The following is a 21394-nucleotide window of genomic DNA, read 5'->3' on the forward strand; positions in this document are numbered from 1 at the left end:
ATCTTGAACTGATGAAGGTGCTCTTCTACCTCCACCAAGTTACCGGGGCATTCAAAATTCATTTATACTTGAGGGACTCCTAAAGAAAATAAAGTACTTCTAAAAATAATAGGTCACTACTAGGCAAAGACCTCTGATCATTACCTGCAATGTGTTTCTAGAACAAAGAGTAATGTTCCCTTAACTGGCAGCCAACAACTAAAATAACAATAGCATACAGGGTGTTACTGCAGTAAAACAAGCACTTGGCTAATATAATGGGAACAAGAAAGCCAGCTAAGCCAGAGGCACTTTCTATTCATTTTCAGCTTTCTATATGGCATCTACGGGGAAGTTACAGATACTCTGTGCAATAATTAGAACTATAGGTACTAATGCAGAGTAACCATAGCAAACAATGCTTCAACTTCCACAAAACAATTTCCTCCCCACCCCCTCCTCAGCCACCTGATCTCTGGAAGCTACTGCCAGGAGATGTATTAACACATCAGAGCCATCAATAGCTCCTCACGCTGCTCTAAGTCAGGGAGATGCATTACCCAAGATCACTTAGTGGAAACCATTGCTTTCAAACCTGTCTCCCCAGGTGAAATTTCCTAATGTACAACAGAATGATGGCTTGTAAATCTGCCTCTGCTGACTACATCAGTGTCAGCTTCCATGACTGCAGCTCCATGCAAGTGAAACCATGATCTCGGTCCATCTTACCTAAGCCACAGGTCAGTGATAAGAACAAAGGCAGGCTGGCAGTGCCAGTGCTCAATGCCAACACTCAACACCAACTTTAACTTGGCTTTTTTTAAGCCTCCTGTGGTATGTAATATCTACTCAAAGGCATGAAAATAAGATGTCTTTTCTACTGGGTGCACAAACTTTTCTCCTTGTTTCTACTCCAGCACTGGGAACAGATCCATCTTCAAGAAAAAAAGGACTGTTTGTTTTGCCAGCTCACCTTGCAAATGCTTTTTTCTGTGCATGCCACTACTGAAAAGAATTTTCACTTAGGAAATGTGATGGTGCTGAAGAGAATACTGCTTCTGTTTCTTTGCCCTCTGTGCTCCCTCCCAAAACATAAAAAAAACAAAGCCTCTTTGTAACTTGGAGGGCATCTTTATTTTTCCTCAAGGACAACATGTGTTTTTCCCTGGCAGCTCTACTGCCCAAGCAGTTCAATCTGAAAAAAATCAGACAAGCCCAGAAAGAAGGGACTGAACTAACAGGCACTACACTGGTTACTGGGAAATAGCCTTTATGCCATCAAAAGTGGCCCAAATCAGCAACAGAAAATAGGAGCATTAACTTTTGACCAAGTGATTACACTAGTAACGATCACAAAACCCGTAAGCACAGCTGTGAAAGAAGAAGAGTCACATAACAGAAAAGACACAGATATGAAAACACGAGACATGCGTTTAGTGTGTCCTGAAAAATGTTACTTTTAGCAAGTGGAACTTTTTAGTGCCAGGAGTAGAATAATGCAGCAAAAAGGAAAAATATTTTTGCTAAGTGCCAGAGTTATATTTACATGTTTCAATCTGGCTCATTCGCCGCTTTTTACTTTCGGCCATTTAATATATATAAGCATTTTATTGGCAAGCAACTCAAATATAAATAAAAGCTAATGATGACTGCCTATGGCTTCATTAACTTCTGGTTGAACTTTTCAAGGTATTGCTATAAGCAGTAGATTCCTATCCTGTCATCTAGAGAAGCATCTTTTTTAGCATTAACTCTGGTTCAAGATTTAGATGGGCAATGTGATATTATGTATGTATATAACCGCAACAAAAGGGACAACAAATTTATACTTTAGAACAGAAAATAAAGCAACTTCTGTATCACTGGATGGGATTTTAGATTAAAGAAAGATTCTGAATGTGCACATGTCCAACAACCTCATTCCTATTACCAGAGTGATTAACCAACGCTAGATCACTGGCAGGCCCTATTACCATAAAGTCTGCACATTACCACAAGGTTTCAAGTTTCTGCTACAGCCTCTCAGCAGAGCTGCCATTTTCTGTCTCCGTGATCCTGCAAATAAATTCTCCTTTTGGCATGGCTCAGCTGTCAGGCACCTCTGTTCTGTAATGAACCCATGAATTACATCTTGCAGCTCTGACATCTCTGGTCTTGCTCATCAAAATATTGTTCTTCAATTGTAATTTATAACTTAATTTAAATGTCCCTTTTACTGTGACCTTTTTAGATCAGAATGGCATTGCATCTGGCAGCTTCTACTTCAGCAAGGCATCCTTTTGCAATTACAGTCATTATGATCTCCGCTGAAAAGCCCATCTGAGTTAGGCTGCATTCATGCTATGATATTAAATAATTGCAGTCCATTAAGAACACTGTTAGATTCCAGAGTCTTTTACTCTGAGGAAAAATTGCTACCATACAGTGAGAAATTAGTACTGAACTACTTGGAAATCCATCCAGAAAAGCCAATAAAAGCAGAAGGGATTGTTCAGGCAGAACACACAGTTATGGGGATGAGCTCGTGTCCAGCATTTACAGGACAGCCCTGGAGTTCAGGAGTTCTCCAGGTTCCAGTGCTGGCTCTTCCACTGAGTGACCACTGGTCATGGACAAAGCACATCACTCCTCAGGGCACAACGACAGAAAGCCTGCCCTGCCAAACATGAGGCAAACAACTAACACCACAGCAAGAGCATTTTAAGACTGCAGTAATACAGATGAGTCAAAAGAAATGTTTCATTGCTGCCAAGCAAGACCCTTCAGTGGAGCTGTAAGAGCCGTGAGCCTTTGCCTGGTGCTGCGCTGTCGATATTTACATAACATCCCTACTTAAGCAGCAGTTATTTTAATCTACAAAGGCTTAAGAACACTGTAATTATCCAGGAGGGATTTGCTCCCCTCACTGAAGCAGACAATGGTCCAGATACCCAGTAGCTCTCTGTAAAACTGACACAAGTTTAAGAGAGGAGAAAATAAAGAAGCGAGAGAAGGAAAAAGACACCAAGGCAAATAAAGAGCAGAATGAGAATCCCTGCCATGTGCCTTGAGTAGTGAGGTCTTTTGCTGTAATGACGCTAATCCAAGCACCTAATTTAATATAAAACATAATTCAGGCTCCTTCTTTCAGTAGCAGAGCTGACAAGTTTCAGTTTGATGTAGATACTCTTTATAGCTATGGACATCTTGCCCTACTATTAAATGGAATATGCTCCATAGCAAATATATCTCATTAGATGAAACAGCAAAGTCTGTTTTCAAATTTGCAGCATTCTTTAAAGTGCTCATCCTCCAAACTGGCAGGATTTGATTTTTACTGAGTATGTCTGATACCCAACAAGACACTAGCCCCAAAGGCCCTTTAATTCCAAGAATTTCCTTTTCCCCTCCTCTTTGAAATTCTATCTCCTCCCCACCTGCTGCAACAGTCTACACAATCTGGATCAGAGGAAAAATACACTGCCCTTTCAGACAACAAAACTCCTTTGCTGAGCTCCCTTCTAGCACCCAAGGACAACAGAACCTTAAACCAATCAGGAACCTAACCTATCCTAAACAAAGACTGCCCAATCACCACAGGTAACTGGCAAGTTTTGATTTATAATTATCTGAGGCAGCTTGGCCTGCCACAGGATTTGAAACAAATATAAAAAGGTGGGGACATAAATCAGTAAGTTACTGCACAAGAAAACTACTCCTAGTTCTGGTTTTTTTTAAAGCTCTGAGTTGTGCTATCCGACAGTTTGAAATCTGTCCCCACTGCTCTGGGGAGGAAAGGAAAAAAAAAGCAGCAACTTACATCTCTTCCTCCCAGTTCTGCTCTGTTTTGAGCTTCTAAATAAATAACTGCTACAAAGTGATATAAGAGGCTAATGAAGGAGATTAAAAAGCCAGATGCATGTGTTATATCCCCTTTTCACACACTGGTACTGCAGGGCTCTGCCGAACAGCCCAGACCACGGAACAGCAGAGGGAGCCAGCTGTGCCAGCTGTTTTGCAGGGCAACACCACGGGCATGGCTCAGGCTCCACAAGCATCCAGGGTAAGAACTTGCCAAATACCTGTAAAACTTGCAACAGCACCTAAAAAAACCCAACCCATATAATATATCAAAATATATTTTACACATTCCCCCAAAATTGAGAAGTACCCATGGCAGTCATTTTTGGCCCTTTTTAACTGTCCATTTGGATAGCTTCTCTAGAAGATTTCTTGAATCATCTTACAAATAAAGTGCTGAAGTTTTCCCCCTATGAGCAAGGATAAGGATGAATGAAAATTCAAAGTGGCAAAACTGTCTTATGCACTAGAAATGGCTTCATTTTCCAACATGCCCAGGCAGAGAGCGATGGCCCCTGAAGTGCTGTGCTACCTCATCTGAACCATGAGAGTAGCTGTTAATTAAGGCTCATCCAAAAGGAAAACTAATAATAATAAGAAATGCTAACATATATTTAAATAATTTTTTATGCTTTCAACCTTGTCTGTAGTTAATGAACAAGAAAATCTGGTCTAAGGGCAAGTTAAAACAGGGAGTAATTTGTCTGGGTGACATATTTCTTCAGACTGCATCTCCTTAAACCGATATTACACTGTTGTGTTTGTCACTCACAACGACACGTTCCCACGTAACAGAGTGCTAGGAGAAATCAGAGCAACTCTATCAGTAACCAGAGATTGATACAATATCAGCAGATGATGGTTTTTGTCTGTCCTCCAGGTAGTGGTAAGCAAGCTTAAGTGGTGGGTGGGATTTTCTTACCATACGAGGATAAATAGAGTTGCTGGCTTTTTGATTTTCCCAGCAAAAATAGCATGGACATCAAAATGACCAAAACCTGAGATTCACTCCTACACACCCAGTTTGTGCACTGACATTTCCAGTGTCTCTTCCAGTGTCTGCAGTTTTATAAACCTGATGCTCACACTTCTGAATCAAAACAATGGGTAAGGCAGAACACTGAGAATGAATTATTACTCCAGAACTTTTTTAAAACTGAAAACAAAGTAGTAATTTAACTCTTTCTCCATCTGGATTCTCTGAGAAAAGGACATGAATGATTTTATTATGGATCTCCACAAGTATTTTGTAAATATAGTGTTTTAAGGGTCTTTTTATGGTATTGATTACTATAAAAAGTGATGCCTGCCCATACTCAAAGCCCAAGAGTGCTTAAAAAGACCCAGTGCATCACTACCAGGTATTAATTTTAAAACTTCCAGATCAAGCATGCTGGCTCTCAGAATGCAATCACACCGTCCAGAGCGACCCTAAACGAGATCTGGGAGTAACTCAAATGAACTCCATTTCCCTTTTCACTTCTGAGGAAGAGTCCTGCCTCGAAGCAATGTGGTTCTCCAGATCAGAAGACAAGAGGAACTGGGTAGCTATAAAAAAAAAAAAAAAAACACCAAAAATGTTTCATTCCTCTACCATTTCACCATTAAAAATGACTTCATGGATCACGGTTTGGTTATGAAACAGGAAAAATAAAGATGTACTGAATATGCATGTTTTCATTTTACATGACTAATATTTTAAGGTCTAATGCATCAAACGACCTTTGTTCATGAATACTTAAATGAAGCACAAAATCCAGCTCATTTTAGAAAGTCAGCCTCATTCAGTTATGTGTTCTATGGTCATGTAACAAAAAAAGATCCCCTCTACCTAAAAATACCATGATATTTTTGTTTTCAGGACTTTCAGGAACTCGTGTGTCCTCCTGCATGCCTCTCAGTATGGCAGCCAGTGCTCATCAGCAGGGCAACTACCTCCAAAAGAGAACTTGATTTCCTTCCTACAGGTTAGTGTGACAAATGTGGCATCAAATCCCAGCAGCCAAACAAAGGAACAGGAGTTGAAATTTACCTGCAACATTAAGTGAATAATCATTTTGATAAGCTGATATATATGTTGCATTGAGCCTTCCATGATCTTCATTTTTATCTGGTATAATTAACAATAAATCATTCTGGGGGCTACAGCATCTGTTATTACATAAATAAAACACTAGCAAAAGAGCCTGTCAAGACTGATTTATACGAAGTGCTGCTCTGAAGTTTATTGGATTGCCATAATAAGAAATCACACCACATCAATTTTTTTACATTAATCTTCTGGGTTGCATATGATAATTTCTAAGCAAAACCACAACTTAGTAGAGGGTAAGATTCTCACAATATCAGATAAATCTGATACGTTTTAAAATGCTGGTGAACAGAAAGATAAAAAGGGCACTGCCTTGCCAGGACAAATTACCCATCCAAATGGTTTTAAGTCAGTCAAAAAAGCAGGCTCTCAGAAATAAACCAAAGTCTCTTAAAACATCCCACCTGAGAGAACTATTATTTATAAGGAAATAGTTTTCTAGAAGTATTCAAAGTGAACAACAGAACCATCTTCCCTGGTTTCTAATAACTGCAAGGAACAATATCAATACACAGAGTAAGATTCTGAAGAAAATTCTGAAGAAGATTCTGAATAAAATCAAACACCACGGAAGCCTAAGGATCTTTCAAGAGTCATTAGGGTCAAACCTTGCAGACTGCAATATGTTGGAAGCACAAGAGTCTATGTTCACACAGACTATTCAACAGAACTACACTGTGCCAATACAGGGTTGAGAAATAGCCTAGAGAGGAAGAGAGGATGTGCACCCCAATACCTACAAAAGGGAGCTTCAGCAGAGCACAAGTGAATGAAATCATTACAAAAACACCACAGGGTAAGTCTTACTGCTACACATGACAATGTCACATTGAGGAGAAGGAGAAGTCATGACAGCAGTCAAAAATGTTACACACAAACAAGATTAAGAGGATAAATTAAGAGTTTGTGCAGTGCTTTTATTTCAGAAGTGTGAAATCCTCTCCCATCCAAAAAATGAGCCAACAGTGATTTTTTAAAATAGAGGTGCACTAGGAATACAACCAGAACAGCAACAAAATATTTTGGGACTAATTTAAGTTGCAGAAGCAATAAGTTTACAAGTGCAACTACAGACTACACAGACTCCCAAGTGATTAAAGGAGGTGAAGGAGAGAGTGAAGCTGAATGAATTTTCTGCATTAGTCTTATTATAGATGACAAGGGGAAAGAAATTCCAGTTCCAAAAGCATTTGGATGATTATTTGCCCTAACAGAGATCTCACTCTTTGAAAGAAGTATGTTAGGGAACAACTTAGAAACCCCAATGCTAAGTCATCAGAATCTGATGGCATCCATCCCAAGGGAAAGGAAGGAAATACAATATAGGACAGGTAAGAAACTGGAGTGGATGTGCCATACAGACAACTGCAATTCAGTGTAACACTGAAAACAGTATAAAAGTCTTTAACACAGTCTGCCTCTAGGAAATGAACCAAAGGACTAGGGCTTACACATTCATCTCAGTTCTGAAGCACGCTGTGAAGCACTGAGAAATCACACTTGATTTTGCAGATGTAAAAGTGAGAACAACAAAGCAGCACTGAATTTGGGTACAGAATTTGATCTTGGGATTTCAGCTGGTCACACATGCAAGTGCATAGACTAGATTTAAACAATTCTGCAAAGTAAGAACACAAGTCCTGATGCTGTTTATTTAATAAGTACTACCAGGGCACATGTTACATCTTAATCTTGTTTTGCTCCTGTCTGTTGCAGGAAAATAGACAAAAATTGATGCACTCTATGAAACACAATCAAATAGAAGCAGAAATAAAAGAACAGTGAGAGTGGCTTTGGTAAGCTGATGTTACATAAGGAACATTTTTCATGTTAAGAATACAGGTATTTTAACTTCAGTGCAGCCATCAAAAAAGAAATATCTAATCATGGACTTGACCAGTTACAAACCAGCTCTACAACTTCTACAGATTGAGCTTCTTTTTAACATCCTGAAGTATTTAAAAGCATCATGCAATGAGATGCTTCACTGACACTAAAGAATCAGTTACGTATATTTCACGTGATTAATGTGTCCAAGTCAGTTCCACTCACTGTAATAAAACAACCAAATAACAACATGTTCAGGATACTTCCTCTGAACAAACAGGTAATCTGTTCCCTGTCGCAGGGATTATCATTCAGTTGCTGATGTGTATCACAACCATTTACAAGCTTCTAAGAATTTTATAAATAAATGGTTCAAAACTAAGCAACTGTAAATAATTAAAGCACAGCAAGCAGAGGCAGACATAATATTGTGGTCATTAGGTGACACTTAACATTTAGCCAATTTGCAGAGTAAAAGATTAAGGTTTTTTGTTGGTATCCCAGCTGGTTTCTTTTCACTGAATGAAAACAAAATAGTTGAGCCTTGAGCACTGTTAGCAAAGAAAGTCTGAGCTGCTGTAGTCAGCTACAGTGCTGAACACTGAGGCAGCCTGTGCTTAAAACTACTTATTTTTTAAACTACCTATTGTCATTGCCCCTACAATATATTACAGATTTAGCTAGAAACTCATTCAGCAAAGGCTATGTCTTATTATTTACACAGCTTTCACAAGTGCTTCTGATTAGAATGTAGCCAAAACCATGAAAATAGGACAGAATTCAACTGCTCATACCTCCAAAATACATTTTATGTATAAAAGGTGATATAAAAAGAGGAAAAATGAAAATTGTTTATTGGTAGTCAGCAGATCTATTTGTTTTTTCAGAGTAACATACAACCAGCTACACACAATTTCTTTTATTTTATTTCAGGAAGGAAACAATGAAGACACAAAGGTCAGCTTAAAGTCACTACCAGCACAGGTCTCCAAAAGCTGCAGATAGGACTTTGGGGAAACAAACACCTATAGACTTTGCTATGTTACCAAAAAATATGGAATGACAAACAGGTTTCTTCACCTTGATCTTAAAAAAATCCTTAACCTATCATGATATACTAATGTCAGTGCCCTCCTTGCCCCACCTCCAAACAGTTAATTGCTATGGCTGAAATGAAACTGTGAGCATCTCAACACACATTCACATCCAGACCATTACTCAGTAATGCTTTACTCATACTCATTATGCTAATGCAATAACTGGACATACATCCAAATATAAATGACAACAAAGACTGGATCATGAGTGATCCCAAAATCTATTTTACCTGCTAAATATTTTATGTACTATATGCTCTAAGTAGTCCAGAAATAAATGAAAGGCCTGCTCTCCATGCAGTAGTTCTCCACACTTACTGTATTGAGTGCATTAAGTGTAGTGTCATCGCGGGAAGCTGCAACACAACCATCTTCTGTGGAGCCTCCATCACACATGCCTGCAAAAGCTGCCATGCTCCTTTGGAGTGGGAGGGGAAAAAAGTTTAAATACTTCAGCTGCTGTTTGAAGAACACGTCACGAAATACACAAATAATCCATTTACACATTAAATCACAAATTTCAGGGCCCTGAGATACTGCAGAAACAAGTAAAGCAGGGCTCTCTGAACACTCTGCTATTTGTTATGCAAGCCTGAGTTGCCTCAGCATATGCAATAATTAATTTGAAATTAAAACCCAATCTAAGTGGATTTAATCAATTTAAAAATCTGCACTGCAGTAGTGCCAAAGTCTGATCAGGATTATGGAAGACAACCTCCATACATGAGGACAGAGTCTCACTAGAGACAACAAACCTGTTGTTGCAATGTTAGCTTCATTATGTTAGAAAATTGACTTAAATTGCAGATTCCTTACATCTCTGAATTCTTGCAAACTGCAAGTAATTTACTCATGCTCTGAACTATTATGAGGCCCACCAGTGCATCTGATTAATTTACCAGGCATACCAGAGATTGGTATGAAACTGAAATGCAAACTAGAGCTCATAATAAAACCAGTTAGTCTCTGAAGGGACCCTACGCTATCACGACTGTTCCACTCAGAGCAGTTCCCTCCCCTGTTCCACAGTACACACCCCACACCCTATCATGCCAGCATATACTGTCTGTTTTGCATTTGAAACCCAATATCCAGAGACAATGGAAAGGTTTTTTGTTGGCCCCACATCAAGTCAAAGCATTGCCATCTTCAACTAAACATTCCAGCTTCTCCAGTTGACATCCATGCTAGACTAGAACTGAGTAGAAAGGAGTGACCAGAGCCAACTGTGCAGACATGGCAGCCCACATTTCCACTACAGCACTCTGAAGACATCAGTAGTATCTTGGCTGACTTTACCTTGCTGCCCTAAGGTACATAAGTAAGTCACAGTCATTGACTCCTGGCATCCACACAAGTTCTTCATGCTGTGTCACCGTGTCACCATCTGGGGAAGGAAACGGCTGCAGCTCAGGCAGCTTAGCCTGGAAAAAAGAGTTCACACAGACATAACCGTTGTTAAGGTTTGAAGGATGCTCAAGTGTTATTAATAACAAAGTTTGCAAACTCTCTGGAATATTACAATCTCATAGATGGAAGATATTCAGACAACAGGTGGTGAAGCTACTTGATCCAAGTTTCAGAAGTCTAAGAGAAACAGGGTCACCAGGCCCCAATGTATTCACTTCATCCAGCATTCCTCCTTTTAGGAGGGCAGTTCATTTCCTCACAGTCATTATGCAGGGTTAAAAACACCTCTCAGCCCACCACAGGTACCTCCTGTACCTACACCAATCACAACCATGTTTGCAGGAACAGCCCAGCTTACAAGTAAACCATTCTGTACTCTGTATGTGCAGAACAGAAATCAAACACTGTTGGACAATTTACCCTCAAAGAGACAGTTTTCATTCATCAAAATGCTACTGTTGCTTGGCTAAAACATACTCAAATAACGTAATAATGTGAAAGGAGGTGTGAATGTGGCTACGAGTACCATTTTAAATCAGTAGAACACCCTGCACATTTGACACTAGGTTTAAAAATTAATTCTTCAGTAAAGCATTAAAACGCTGAAGAGAAACAAAGACATTTCCTGAAAGTGAGATAGCTCAGTGAAATGAACTCTGCCACTAAGTAAGTATTACACTGTATCCAGAGACCCAATTAGCATCTTTAGTCATCTCCTGCTATGGGATGAGATAGCTGAGAGCCTCTTCAGAAACAGCTTTTAAGCCCCGTAATTACCTCCTATGCTTACAATGCTAAACATATTTGAGAGGCACATTTATACATAACCAGTAATTACAAGTCACAGGTTCAGATGTCTTTCATGTTCTGCTCTTTAATCTGTACTTTATTTTACTTCTTGCCTGGGAAAATGGATATGTCATTGAACTTCTCTTCTAGAAAAGGCTAAGCAAGCATTATACCAAGATGAGATTTCTATGAGAGCCATGCATTCTAGCAACCAGGGTGCTTTTGTAAATTAATGTTCAGCCTTCTGTACCCTCGGAATATGCTTAATGAGTAGAGCTACTCCTAAGAGCAACTTCCTCTTGAATGCCTCCAGTCATTAATTTGTTAGCCAAAAGTTTTCATAGAAGAACATCTAGTACCGACTCGCCCTCGTTCTGCTATGCAGGTGAATTTGAAGAACAACTGCAATTCTACAAAACATTTCTCTTCACTTGTATCTGTACTTGCTATCACGATACAAGCAGCAGTTTGAGACATCTGTGCAGAAAATAACAAAAAACAACCCCACCAGGCTTCTAGCATCTGTAACACACACAATTTAAGGCAAATGAAGGCAATGGATATCCAGCAGAAGCCACCACTGGATTCCAGTATTCTGCTACATGCACCTTCTCTTCTCAGCGAGGTGGGTGAGGAAGTGTATCCATCCCCAAGTTATTTTTACACTTTCCACAGAATGAATCAGACTACAGAACAGAAAGAGGCAAATATAATCCTCAGTCTGACTTCCTACCATAGCCTACAATCAACCATGCATATGTTTTAAGATTGCAGCTTATACTAATTTAAAGGATGAGAAAACAGCCTCTTCATGGAGACGTTTGTCAGAAACACAGATGCTCAGCAAATGAAAGAACAATGGGAGTTTACAATACTAAGCAAGTAATTTTAACAGTATTCTAAACCTTCTTCCTACTTTCTCTTCCACCCATAAATACACCTGGTAATTATACCTCACAGCACAGGTGACTAATACCTGCCAAAATATTAGATGGCAATTTGAGATTAAAGTTGTTTTGAAGGTATCATTTACAGCACTTTTATTACGACTACTGAAAAGACTACCACAGCTTTAATTGGTAAAGACTCTCTTCCTCCAAATGCAAAATACCCTTAAGAATGTTACCTAGGTTGCATAAATGTTTACTTTCACTTGTTGCCTTAAACAAGGTTTTTAAGAATCTAAATGAATATTCATATTTGGATGTAAAAATCCATCACTTGGACAGTACAAAGCTGTCCTGGTTTGGGGTAGAACAGAACTAATTCTGTTCAGTGATTTTACTTCTCAGCTAAAGCTCTAATTAACAGCCCTTTTTGAAGTTAGCAGCATATTTTGGCAGACAGTGTCTGCTTCCAGCAGTGATAACACTCCATGTTCAGAGTTACCCCAAGGGCTGGTATGCAGACCAAGGTCACTGCTAAGGCTTGTGTAGCACACGGAGGGGGGCAGAAAGCACAAGCCACACCTGCAGGGAGGAGTGGACAAGGTAAGTGACCCTAAATTCACCAATGGGTGTTCCATCCCATATCTGTCACATTCAGTATAAAAGCTGGAGGATCAGGAGGTGAAGCCCTTCTTTCTTCCCCCCCTCCCTGCAGCGGCCGGCATCCGCGGAGGAGTCCATCCAGTCTGCCTTGGATCACTGTGTTCCTGAACCAAGTTCCAGAATCCAGCTCCTGGACTCTTCCCCAGGCTCTGCTCCCCAGCCCGGGGTGAGGGTGACGTATTGGCCCTGGGGGACTCGGGTTCGGTATCGGTTTTCTCTGTATTAGTATATATTCCATTTTACTATTATCATTAGTAGTAGTAGTAATAGTATGTCCATTAAAGCTGGTTTACTTTTCTAGCTGATAGGTCTCTCTCACTTATTTCCTTTCCCTTCCCCTTCAGGGGAGTTGGGGGTTAACAGAGAGCATCTGTTACAGGTCTGGGGGCAGCCCTAGCCCTAAACTGTGACAAAAGCTAATGCACAGGTAAAGGAGATCACCCAGATCCCTGAGACAGATCTGCCCTTATAAACCAGAGTAAGTGTATGTTAATGCTCTTTAAGAACAGATTATTTTCTATGCTTACAAAGGATTGCCCTCAAATTAGAACTAACACACCAGGAACAAACTAACATCTAGAGTCTTAACCTTATTCTGCTTCCCCGTGTTTGAACACATTCAGCATGCTTTCTCAACTTCTATTTTAATAATCCAAGTGACTTACAGCCCTGGTCTTAATTGCTCCTCACAGTCAAACAATACAGCTGAGGTCTCCCTGCCTTTAAAACTGATCTCTACAGCATCAGACAGAGAAAAGAAAGCCTGCATTAAAGCTTCCTTGGAAATACAAATAAAATACTGTAATTATAGCATGACTTCTGTAGGCTATGGACAAAAGGGACATTTCAATAATCACCCTGAATTTCTGTGCCTCCTAGCTAAAAAGAAAACTGCTTTGTATGAAAATTATGCAGGTAAAAAGGGTGAGGACCAGCTAACCTCTTGGATGGCAGGGGGAGTGTGTGTTGGTGGTGTTGGCAGAGAGCAACACAGGAAGAGGGTATTTAGGAAAGCTGAGATCCTCAGCAGCTACCAAAACTGCTCCAACTATAAATACTAATTTAATTTTTAAGACAATTGTTGAATTATTAAAAACACAATGACCCTTATGACTTTTATGCTGAATTACCACAGTTGACCAAACGCATTTAACATAAAAAATAAGAAGAGAACATGTATATATTTATTGGAAGTCTGCACATCTCACCAGAGTTGCTGTACAGGAAAGAAACCTCCCAGGCTTAAAAGTTCCCCTGTTCCTCTGGTTATGTAATGTTGTTCTTGGAAAACTGCTGTCTTTTTACTCACTTCTAATAGAGCTATTTTTTTAAACAGATTCACAAAAAGTACTGTTCTAGGCAACATACTATCAACTTCACTATTTTACTGTGCAAATTAAAATGGAAATATTTGCTTTCAACAGAACTGGAAAAAAACTCACCACATTAGTTTTTTATAGTTTATTAAAAACATAACTTGGTGAAAGCCAGCTGAGAATGCATTCATTAACTCCAAAATGTGCCAAATAATAGCTGTGATTTTTCCTTCATTTCCAGTAGTTACTCACACTCCTTCAACCTTATTTTAGAGTTAATCCACTTCTGCTAATAAAAATCATTAACATATCAACATCTGACATAGAAAAATCTCATTAACTGAGCTAAGGAATTCTGATGAACTCACAATGAATCTAAAAAACTCATTGTACTTGGATGCATACAACTTTAAATGAGTGTCCTCTGAACAGATAAGAGGCAAAAGCATGCCTTGGGGTATTAGAAAATGAACAAAAACCCTTACCTGATGGCTGGGTCCAACTCTGATTTCACCTTGGGTACTGTTTAGCCTCCTAATATTGAAAGAAAAAAAAACAGTAACAAGAAAGAATTACAATTAATGAAATTTCAGATCATACTCTGAGTTTTTTTGGCACTGTGCAATGCAAATGGAAGAAGGAAAGATGCATTACTAAGGAGACAAGAAAGGGTAGACTGAGGTGTATTACAGGCTATGCTGCAAACAGCAAAAACCAACAGGGCAAGTCTGGAACTTTTCAGTGAAGCAGTTGAGGTCAAGAAGAGCATCAGTGTGATCTGTCCTCCCAGTAGCAAGAGAGGATTGAGCAGCTGATACTGGGGACACACCCACATCTTCCCCACTTTTTGATGGTTAGATTTCATGCAACACAGAAGTAGCACTGACTAATCAAGATGCTTTAGAAGCCCCTGCTGTTCTCTACAGCCCTGAGCTGCTCTATGCTCCAGGTAGCCAATTCAAGTGCCTGCTATGTATAGAATCACCTTCCAGCAGCCATCTGACCTTTGCTAGCACTATGTTCCTTTAACTGCTTATTTCAACACTATACCTAGAATAACACACAAACATCTTTGTGGTCATTTTCATTTTGAAAGAGAAAGAACCTTGAATAAAAATATTTTGGGTAATAATCTCAGAAAAACCAGAGGCTTAGTTTTGCCAATTCTGGTAATGCAATTCTTCTTTTTCCAGGCAGAGATCATGTGAAAACATTCAAGTTACTCTGGATCTCACACACAAAAATATGTAGCTCTTGTTTTAGGAAGTTAAAATTATTATTGCTGCTGCTCATTCATTTGCTAAAATTACACCAGACAACACAACACAGAAGCATGGAAAATCTAAACAGCAATAAAAACATGTCTTGTAATATTTGTAGAAGTGGATTTAATTCAGTCCATCCAGAAAGGGCTTCCCTTCTACATAATACTCTTGGCTTTCACATCCTTCCACTATTTTGAAATGGTACTTATATAAATATCTTCAAGTTCCAAACAAACTGTCCTCCACATAATGACAATTACACTCTGAAGGGCTCTGTGCTGCTCACACTAGTTGCAGTTACTGAAACCTCACATTATATGACATAATAAAAACTACTTTTTTTTGTAGAATTACCCTGGCAAGAGAAGTTAAATGCATGCCAGTATAAACCAGAAAAACACATCTGACTTGACAGAATTTCTTTCTAGATTTTCAACAGTCTAAATGAAACTTTATCACTGAAGAGTTTACTTTATCAAATATATTAGAGTATAAGCAACAAGAAGGCACAAGACAAACTGTTTACTGGAAATACTGATTGCTCAAGACCTACAGATGAATCCATGGGGCCTCTCTGCTGTCATCTCACACACCCAGCTCTTGTCGAGGGCTAGATCACTATAGCCTATGAATACACTTGTGCCTGAATATTGGGGTTTGGGATGCCAAAGGCAGGTACAGCCTGAATATCTAAATAACTATGCAATACTCTTGTAAAACTGCATTAAAAAACACAACCAAATCCTTAAGATCAACATTCTTCTTCTCCTATGATTTGTTCTTATTTAATCAGACATGTTTTATTTATATTCTGCCTATAACATTAAAAGGACAACAAAATCCAGAGCTGTTCTAAGACAAATGTTTGAAATTAACACTCCAATAACCACAAGACATCTAAGTGAGTCTCAACACACTGGGGCAAGGAAGAACACACACATAAACATAACAGATCATCACCTTTAATCTGGAAACAGCAAACCTGAATTAATCTTGCAATTTGCTGTTGCAGGAATAATGACATCATTTTACAAGCAAGTTCCCACCCTGCAGGATTCCTTCTTCCCCCTGCCGTGTTCACAGTGATTAGAAGCAATGACTGAGAGTTGCCTTTGAACTTGAAAAATTAAGATCATGACCAAAGTGCTAGCCCTGGGTGACGCTAACAACTGACAGCCCAAACCATTAAATACCATTTCCAGTCAAAGAGGTTACTGGAGGGGGATTCTGATGTGATCATTTGTTTATCTTTACAAACGCTTTCTCCTCAAAGTTTCCCAGTGTGTTGCATGGGTGTATGAAGTTAAACTTCACCTTACTGACCATGCTGAAACGTTATTCATTGGTGCCCAGGTGGGTAAACTACAGCAGTGGATCCAACTGGACCTTTTCCAAGACAACATGACAGGAGAACCTGTCAGACAGGAGGAAACACAGGTTTTGTAACACCCAATCTTATGTTGTGACGTCTACACAATGCTACCATCCTGGTAAGCAGACCCACTGTAAAATAAGTGCCAAAAGTCTCCTGAAAAGAACAAGAACGTGTCAAAATGTTTTCCTCCAATGCATATTTTGCAAGGCACAATCTGACACTTCTCTTGTTTTCAGATTATGTTAAGAAATGACTGAACTCAAAAATTAATTTTTTATTTACAACAAAATTATAAATTAAATACCAGGGTACATTTCTTCAGCTGAAAGGCATCAGATTTTTTCCTTGTGAGGAATGAAGGGGAAAGTGACACCAAAAAATGCTGGTGCTCTTGCTTTATTCTCAGAATTCATTTTAAAGCCACGCACATCTCTACTAGTCTGTGCAGGTCAAACTTGAAACACGTCTGTGCAGTTTCTGCCAGCTACAATACCGCACAAAGATTTTGTACTTTGAAAATTAAGCTGTTTTCTATTTAGACAGAAAAAACACAGCAGTCCAAATAACCTGCAACTCCACATTTCTTCAGTTGCATCATGCTGAATATGATAAATAAAGCATTTGAGATTCAAGACCGATTGCAACGATAAAAGCAAAGTTTTGATTAGGACTTCTGCTCCTAACTATGCATGTGGAGGAAACTCAACGGGGCTATCCAGCCATGGCTGGAATGAAAATGACACATGAAAATGAAGTGCCAAGTGAAATATTTCAGAAAAAACGCAGCAGTCCAAATAACCTGAAACTCCACACTTCAGTTGCATCATGCTGAATATGATAAATAAAGCATTTGAGATTCAAGACTGATTGCAACGATAAAAGCAAAGTTTTGATTAGGACTTCTGCTCCTAACTATGCATGTGGAGGAAACTCAACGGGGCTATCCAGCCATGGCTGGAATGAAAATGACACATGAAAATGAAGTGCCAAGTGAAATATTTCTGTGTGCCTTTTCATCACTCATTTACCATTTCCTGATTATATTCACACCCTAAACGTGCTCCCTCCCCCTGCCCCAAAAGGGGAGAACTGGACTGAATTAAGCTGCTGTGCAGGAAGCTCCCCTGGCCCGTGCTACTTCACTGTTCCTGAAAAGGGCACAAAGCTGATTGCTCTGCAACGGCACACAATCTGTTAAATCATTTTTACTGTTTCCACATCCCCAGGAATGGGTTTGCAAATGGAAAGAAAATTCTTGCTATGGAAACTAAAATGCACTGTAGATTTTTAAGCTAAATTATATTGCTGGAGAGCAATTACAATAATAATGGAATGGCACTCTGTGTTTATTCTATGGGAAAGAAAAAAGAGGACCCGGCACTGTATATGAAATCTGACACAAAAGAAACTGATGTAACAAAGCAGTATCCATAGCAACAACAACTTAATATTTCAGTCCTCTTCAGCTGCAGTGGATTAAATATAATGACAAGATGTTCCCTTTGAGAAGTAACCTGTTGCCATGACAACGTTGTATTCTGCAAAGTAAACAGGGGCTGGTCAGAAAGGAGATGGAAGCCTGCGACTGAATATCAAAAAGGCAAGAAGCTCCTGGAGCAGAGCAAGGCAAAACAAGCACACACTAATCCGAGCAAGGCTTGTTCCCAACAGTTGGGAGAGAAGAGAGAGGATGTTCAGTTCAATAAAGCTTTGTCCTCTCAATTCTAAAGCAACAGGGGAGGTTGGAGGTTCAAGGCCAAAAGCAGCACCACTGAGAGAAGCCAGTTCAGAGATGAGCACGAGAAAGGAACAGGAGACGGCACAGGGTGGTGCAGGGCTTTAATTTATCAGCTTTAGGAAGGAGGAGAGAGAGGAAGGAAGGCTGGCAAAGACAGCTCCTGCACGATTTCCAACACAGAAACAAGCTTAACCCTCTCTGATTATCATCCACCTTCTTGCCTACACTGCACACCAGGCTGATGCCATTTCCACAAAGCTGGCATGACTGGCAGCCTCCGTCCATGAGAACAAGGCAGCACTGCAGCACCAGGAAGGACTGAGGCAAGGCCCCAGAGGAACTGCCCTACGACAGCCAGAGCTGCAGTGAGTGCTCCACATCAGCCTTGAGGGTATCGTGGGCTCAGGACTTGCAACACCAACAGCTATTATGGTATTGCCAGACCCAGACAGGACTCAAGGCTGGAAACCCATGGCTAAACTCACAGAGTTAGGAGGCAACAGCAAAAGGCAGTTGCAGATTTCTGCACAGCACCTCTCTGCACTGTCCTGTCTTTGCCCTATCCTTGATGTGAATCCAAGTTAGTTCTTTACCCAGCACGTTTAGTGAAGATCTTTGCTAGGAAGCCAGGCTTCTGAAAGAAACTACACACACAGTACACAAAAGGGGGACCTGCAAGGTCAGGGATCGCACGTACAAGGTGGAATCTTAGAACCTGTGGCACTGCTTCTTTCATGTTTCCCTTTTTACTACCCAAGTTCAGCAAGAAACATGCTATGCAGTAATTGCACTTTTTTTTATACTGACTGACATGCCTGAGATGGGGTGAGGGAGGTGGTACTACTGCAGTACCACACTCAACCAACCAACTGTGGTGTTCAGCAGTTCCCTTCCCCCAGCAACAGCCATGGCTTTATTTCATTCCTCTGTGGTCACCACACACTCCATGCTCTCCACCACATTCTGCACTTCCACTGGCTTTCTGAAACACCCGCTACAAGCCACCACCAGCTCAGAAAACATCAAAATAAAGCAACCATTAAGTTGAAAAAACCCCAAACAAACCACAAACCAAATCACCACAAACCAAATCACCACAACCCAAACAACACATGTAGGACAGCATTCTGTGTGACCCATTTAAACACTCTTGGCATAATCATTCCTGATCCTGTATATTGAAGTGATCTGTAATTAAACCAGAGGGATGCTTCAACAGCCAAAGTTTTTTTAAACCAGCCAAATCACTCAGCCACGGGCTACCTCTCAAACTTACTTTCTGATCCTCTTCAGAGCTCTCCAAAAGGGGTTTCCAAAACCAGCTTCCTAAAATGCCACTGCCTACTGCAACGTATGCCTATCACCAATGCAAACTGCACAGTGCAAAAAGTTTCAACAACTGAAGTAGAAGCAACTGTCAATCTAGGAATCTCTCCCCATCCTAAATGCAGCCTGTAGGAGAGGACGCAATGCTCTCGGAAGGGGTACCATAATAGTGACCACTATTCCTCAGCCATGATGGTGTAAGGACTGACTGTTAGCTAAGAAATGTGCAAAATAGCTGGAAAATGTAATTATTTTTAGGTGACAGTATTAGAAGAAGAAAGACACAGCATAAAAGGAAGGATGAGTGGGGCTGGTGGGGACATGCTGAGGTTTTGTTTTTAATAAGCAATAACAAGCTATAACACTACGCAACAAATCTTCTGAAATTTGGAGTTATTTACAAAGCCTAGTAAGAAAATGAATGGCTTACTAAAACCAAACCCCTGTTCCCCATCTGCATTATAGGCAGAAAAGATTATAAACTGCAATCATACGCTCCAACACTGACACAGCCAAACAGTCACTAGTATTGGCAAGATAATCAGTTATAGAAATGGAAAGTGTGATTCAGTAAGGTGACTTCCTAAATATTTGTGGTGTCTGTAAAAGGAATATAAATCTGAAGCAGTTAGGAAAGATAATGTCTCAAGAAAAATTTTTTTAAAAATCCTTGTAAATAACCCAATACTCAAGACGAAAAAAAATGCTCTTCAGAGGCAGCTCTACAACATCTGGCAATGATCATTCTCTTCTATCTCTAGAGGGACAAAACAGGACAGAACAAAATTACTCTGCTATAACTTCAGCTGATTAAAAAGTAGTTTCTCGGGGCCTGAAAGGGACCAGTGTAACATTCAGGAGACCCATTGGGTAGAACAGTTTCATTTCATCCTGTGCATCCATTAAAACCAAATTCCCATCTTCCCTGGCCATGCTCCTCCCACCCCCAGTGCTGGGCAGGCTCTGGCTGCAAAGCTCGAACAACAAAAACAGACTTGACATACATTTGCTCCTCTGCAGCACTGAAGACATCACGATGTCACCCCAGTGATGCAAAAAGGACTGCCCACAAACACAGCAAGCCTCTGCTATACATGTCAGCTCTATTCTTCCTTCCTCCAACCATCTGCTTATGGCCACTGTTGGGAGACAAGATCTTCAGCCAAATGGATCCTCACCTTGACTCAAGAGCACCATTCCTATGCATGTTATGTTCATACATCACACAGCTCAAAACAAAAGGGACAACCACGTTCAGGCCCTTCAACCTTTAACAACAAAAATCCCAAACCACAACTACCACAAACCTCTGAGTTAGGTGCCTAAGAAAACCAGGATTGGCTCTGTTCCCAACTCCCCCCAAAACAAACAGCAATTCTTGCTTAAAGACAATGAGTTAGTCACACTGCTTTGTTCTCATTAAACAGAGACCTATATCAATTTATAGATTAAACAATGGCTTAAGTATTAAAAAAAATTTCTACATTACAAAATCTTACTTCAAGTTACCTAATTCATGTGTCCAGTTTGTATTTGTGCTTTAAACCATTTTTTAAGGAATGTTTTTATATCCCTTTTCTAGAACTAGCATCTTAATGCTCAGAAAATACTGTTGCTAATGGTCAGCCTGCAGTAAGGTTTAATTTTTGTTTAAAACCTGCTGTAACAGTGTGTTATAATTAAAAAAATAAATGCACAAGGAATTTCACATTCTGAGTGAAAAAAACAAACTTGTATTTCAAGGCAAATGAACTTAAACAGGAGCGTTTTTAGTGATTGCTCAATCTAAA

The 21394-nt window shown here is 39.8% G+C and overlaps 1 protein-coding gene across 1 annotated transcript in view; it reads right to left on the bottom strand.

The window, feature by feature from the left end:
- LOC103775828 (arginine-glutamic acid dipeptide repeats protein-like) overlaps positions 1–21394 on the bottom strand; it is a gene marked incomplete at its 3' end in the record, with an annotated part of 81428 nt that overhangs the window by 1280 nt on the left and 58754 nt on the right. Inside the window, exons 6-8 of the mRNA XM_008943298.1 lie at positions 14386–14434; positions 10135–10259; positions 9154–9253 (exon numbers count right to left, since the gene is read on the bottom strand). Coding sequence (XP_008941546.1) covers positions 9154–9253; positions 10135–10259; positions 14386–14434 — 274 coding nt within the window. The remainder of the gene's footprint in view (positions 1–9153; positions 9254–10134; positions 10260–14385; positions 14435–21394) is intronic.

Source organism: Merops nubicus, unplaced genomic scaffold (assembly GCF_000691845.1).
Source record: "Merops nubicus isolate BGI_N331 unplaced genomic scaffold, ASM69184v1 scaffold447, whole genome shotgun sequence".
NCBI lineage: Eukaryota > Metazoa > Chordata > Aves > Coraciiformes > Meropidae > Merops > Merops nubicus.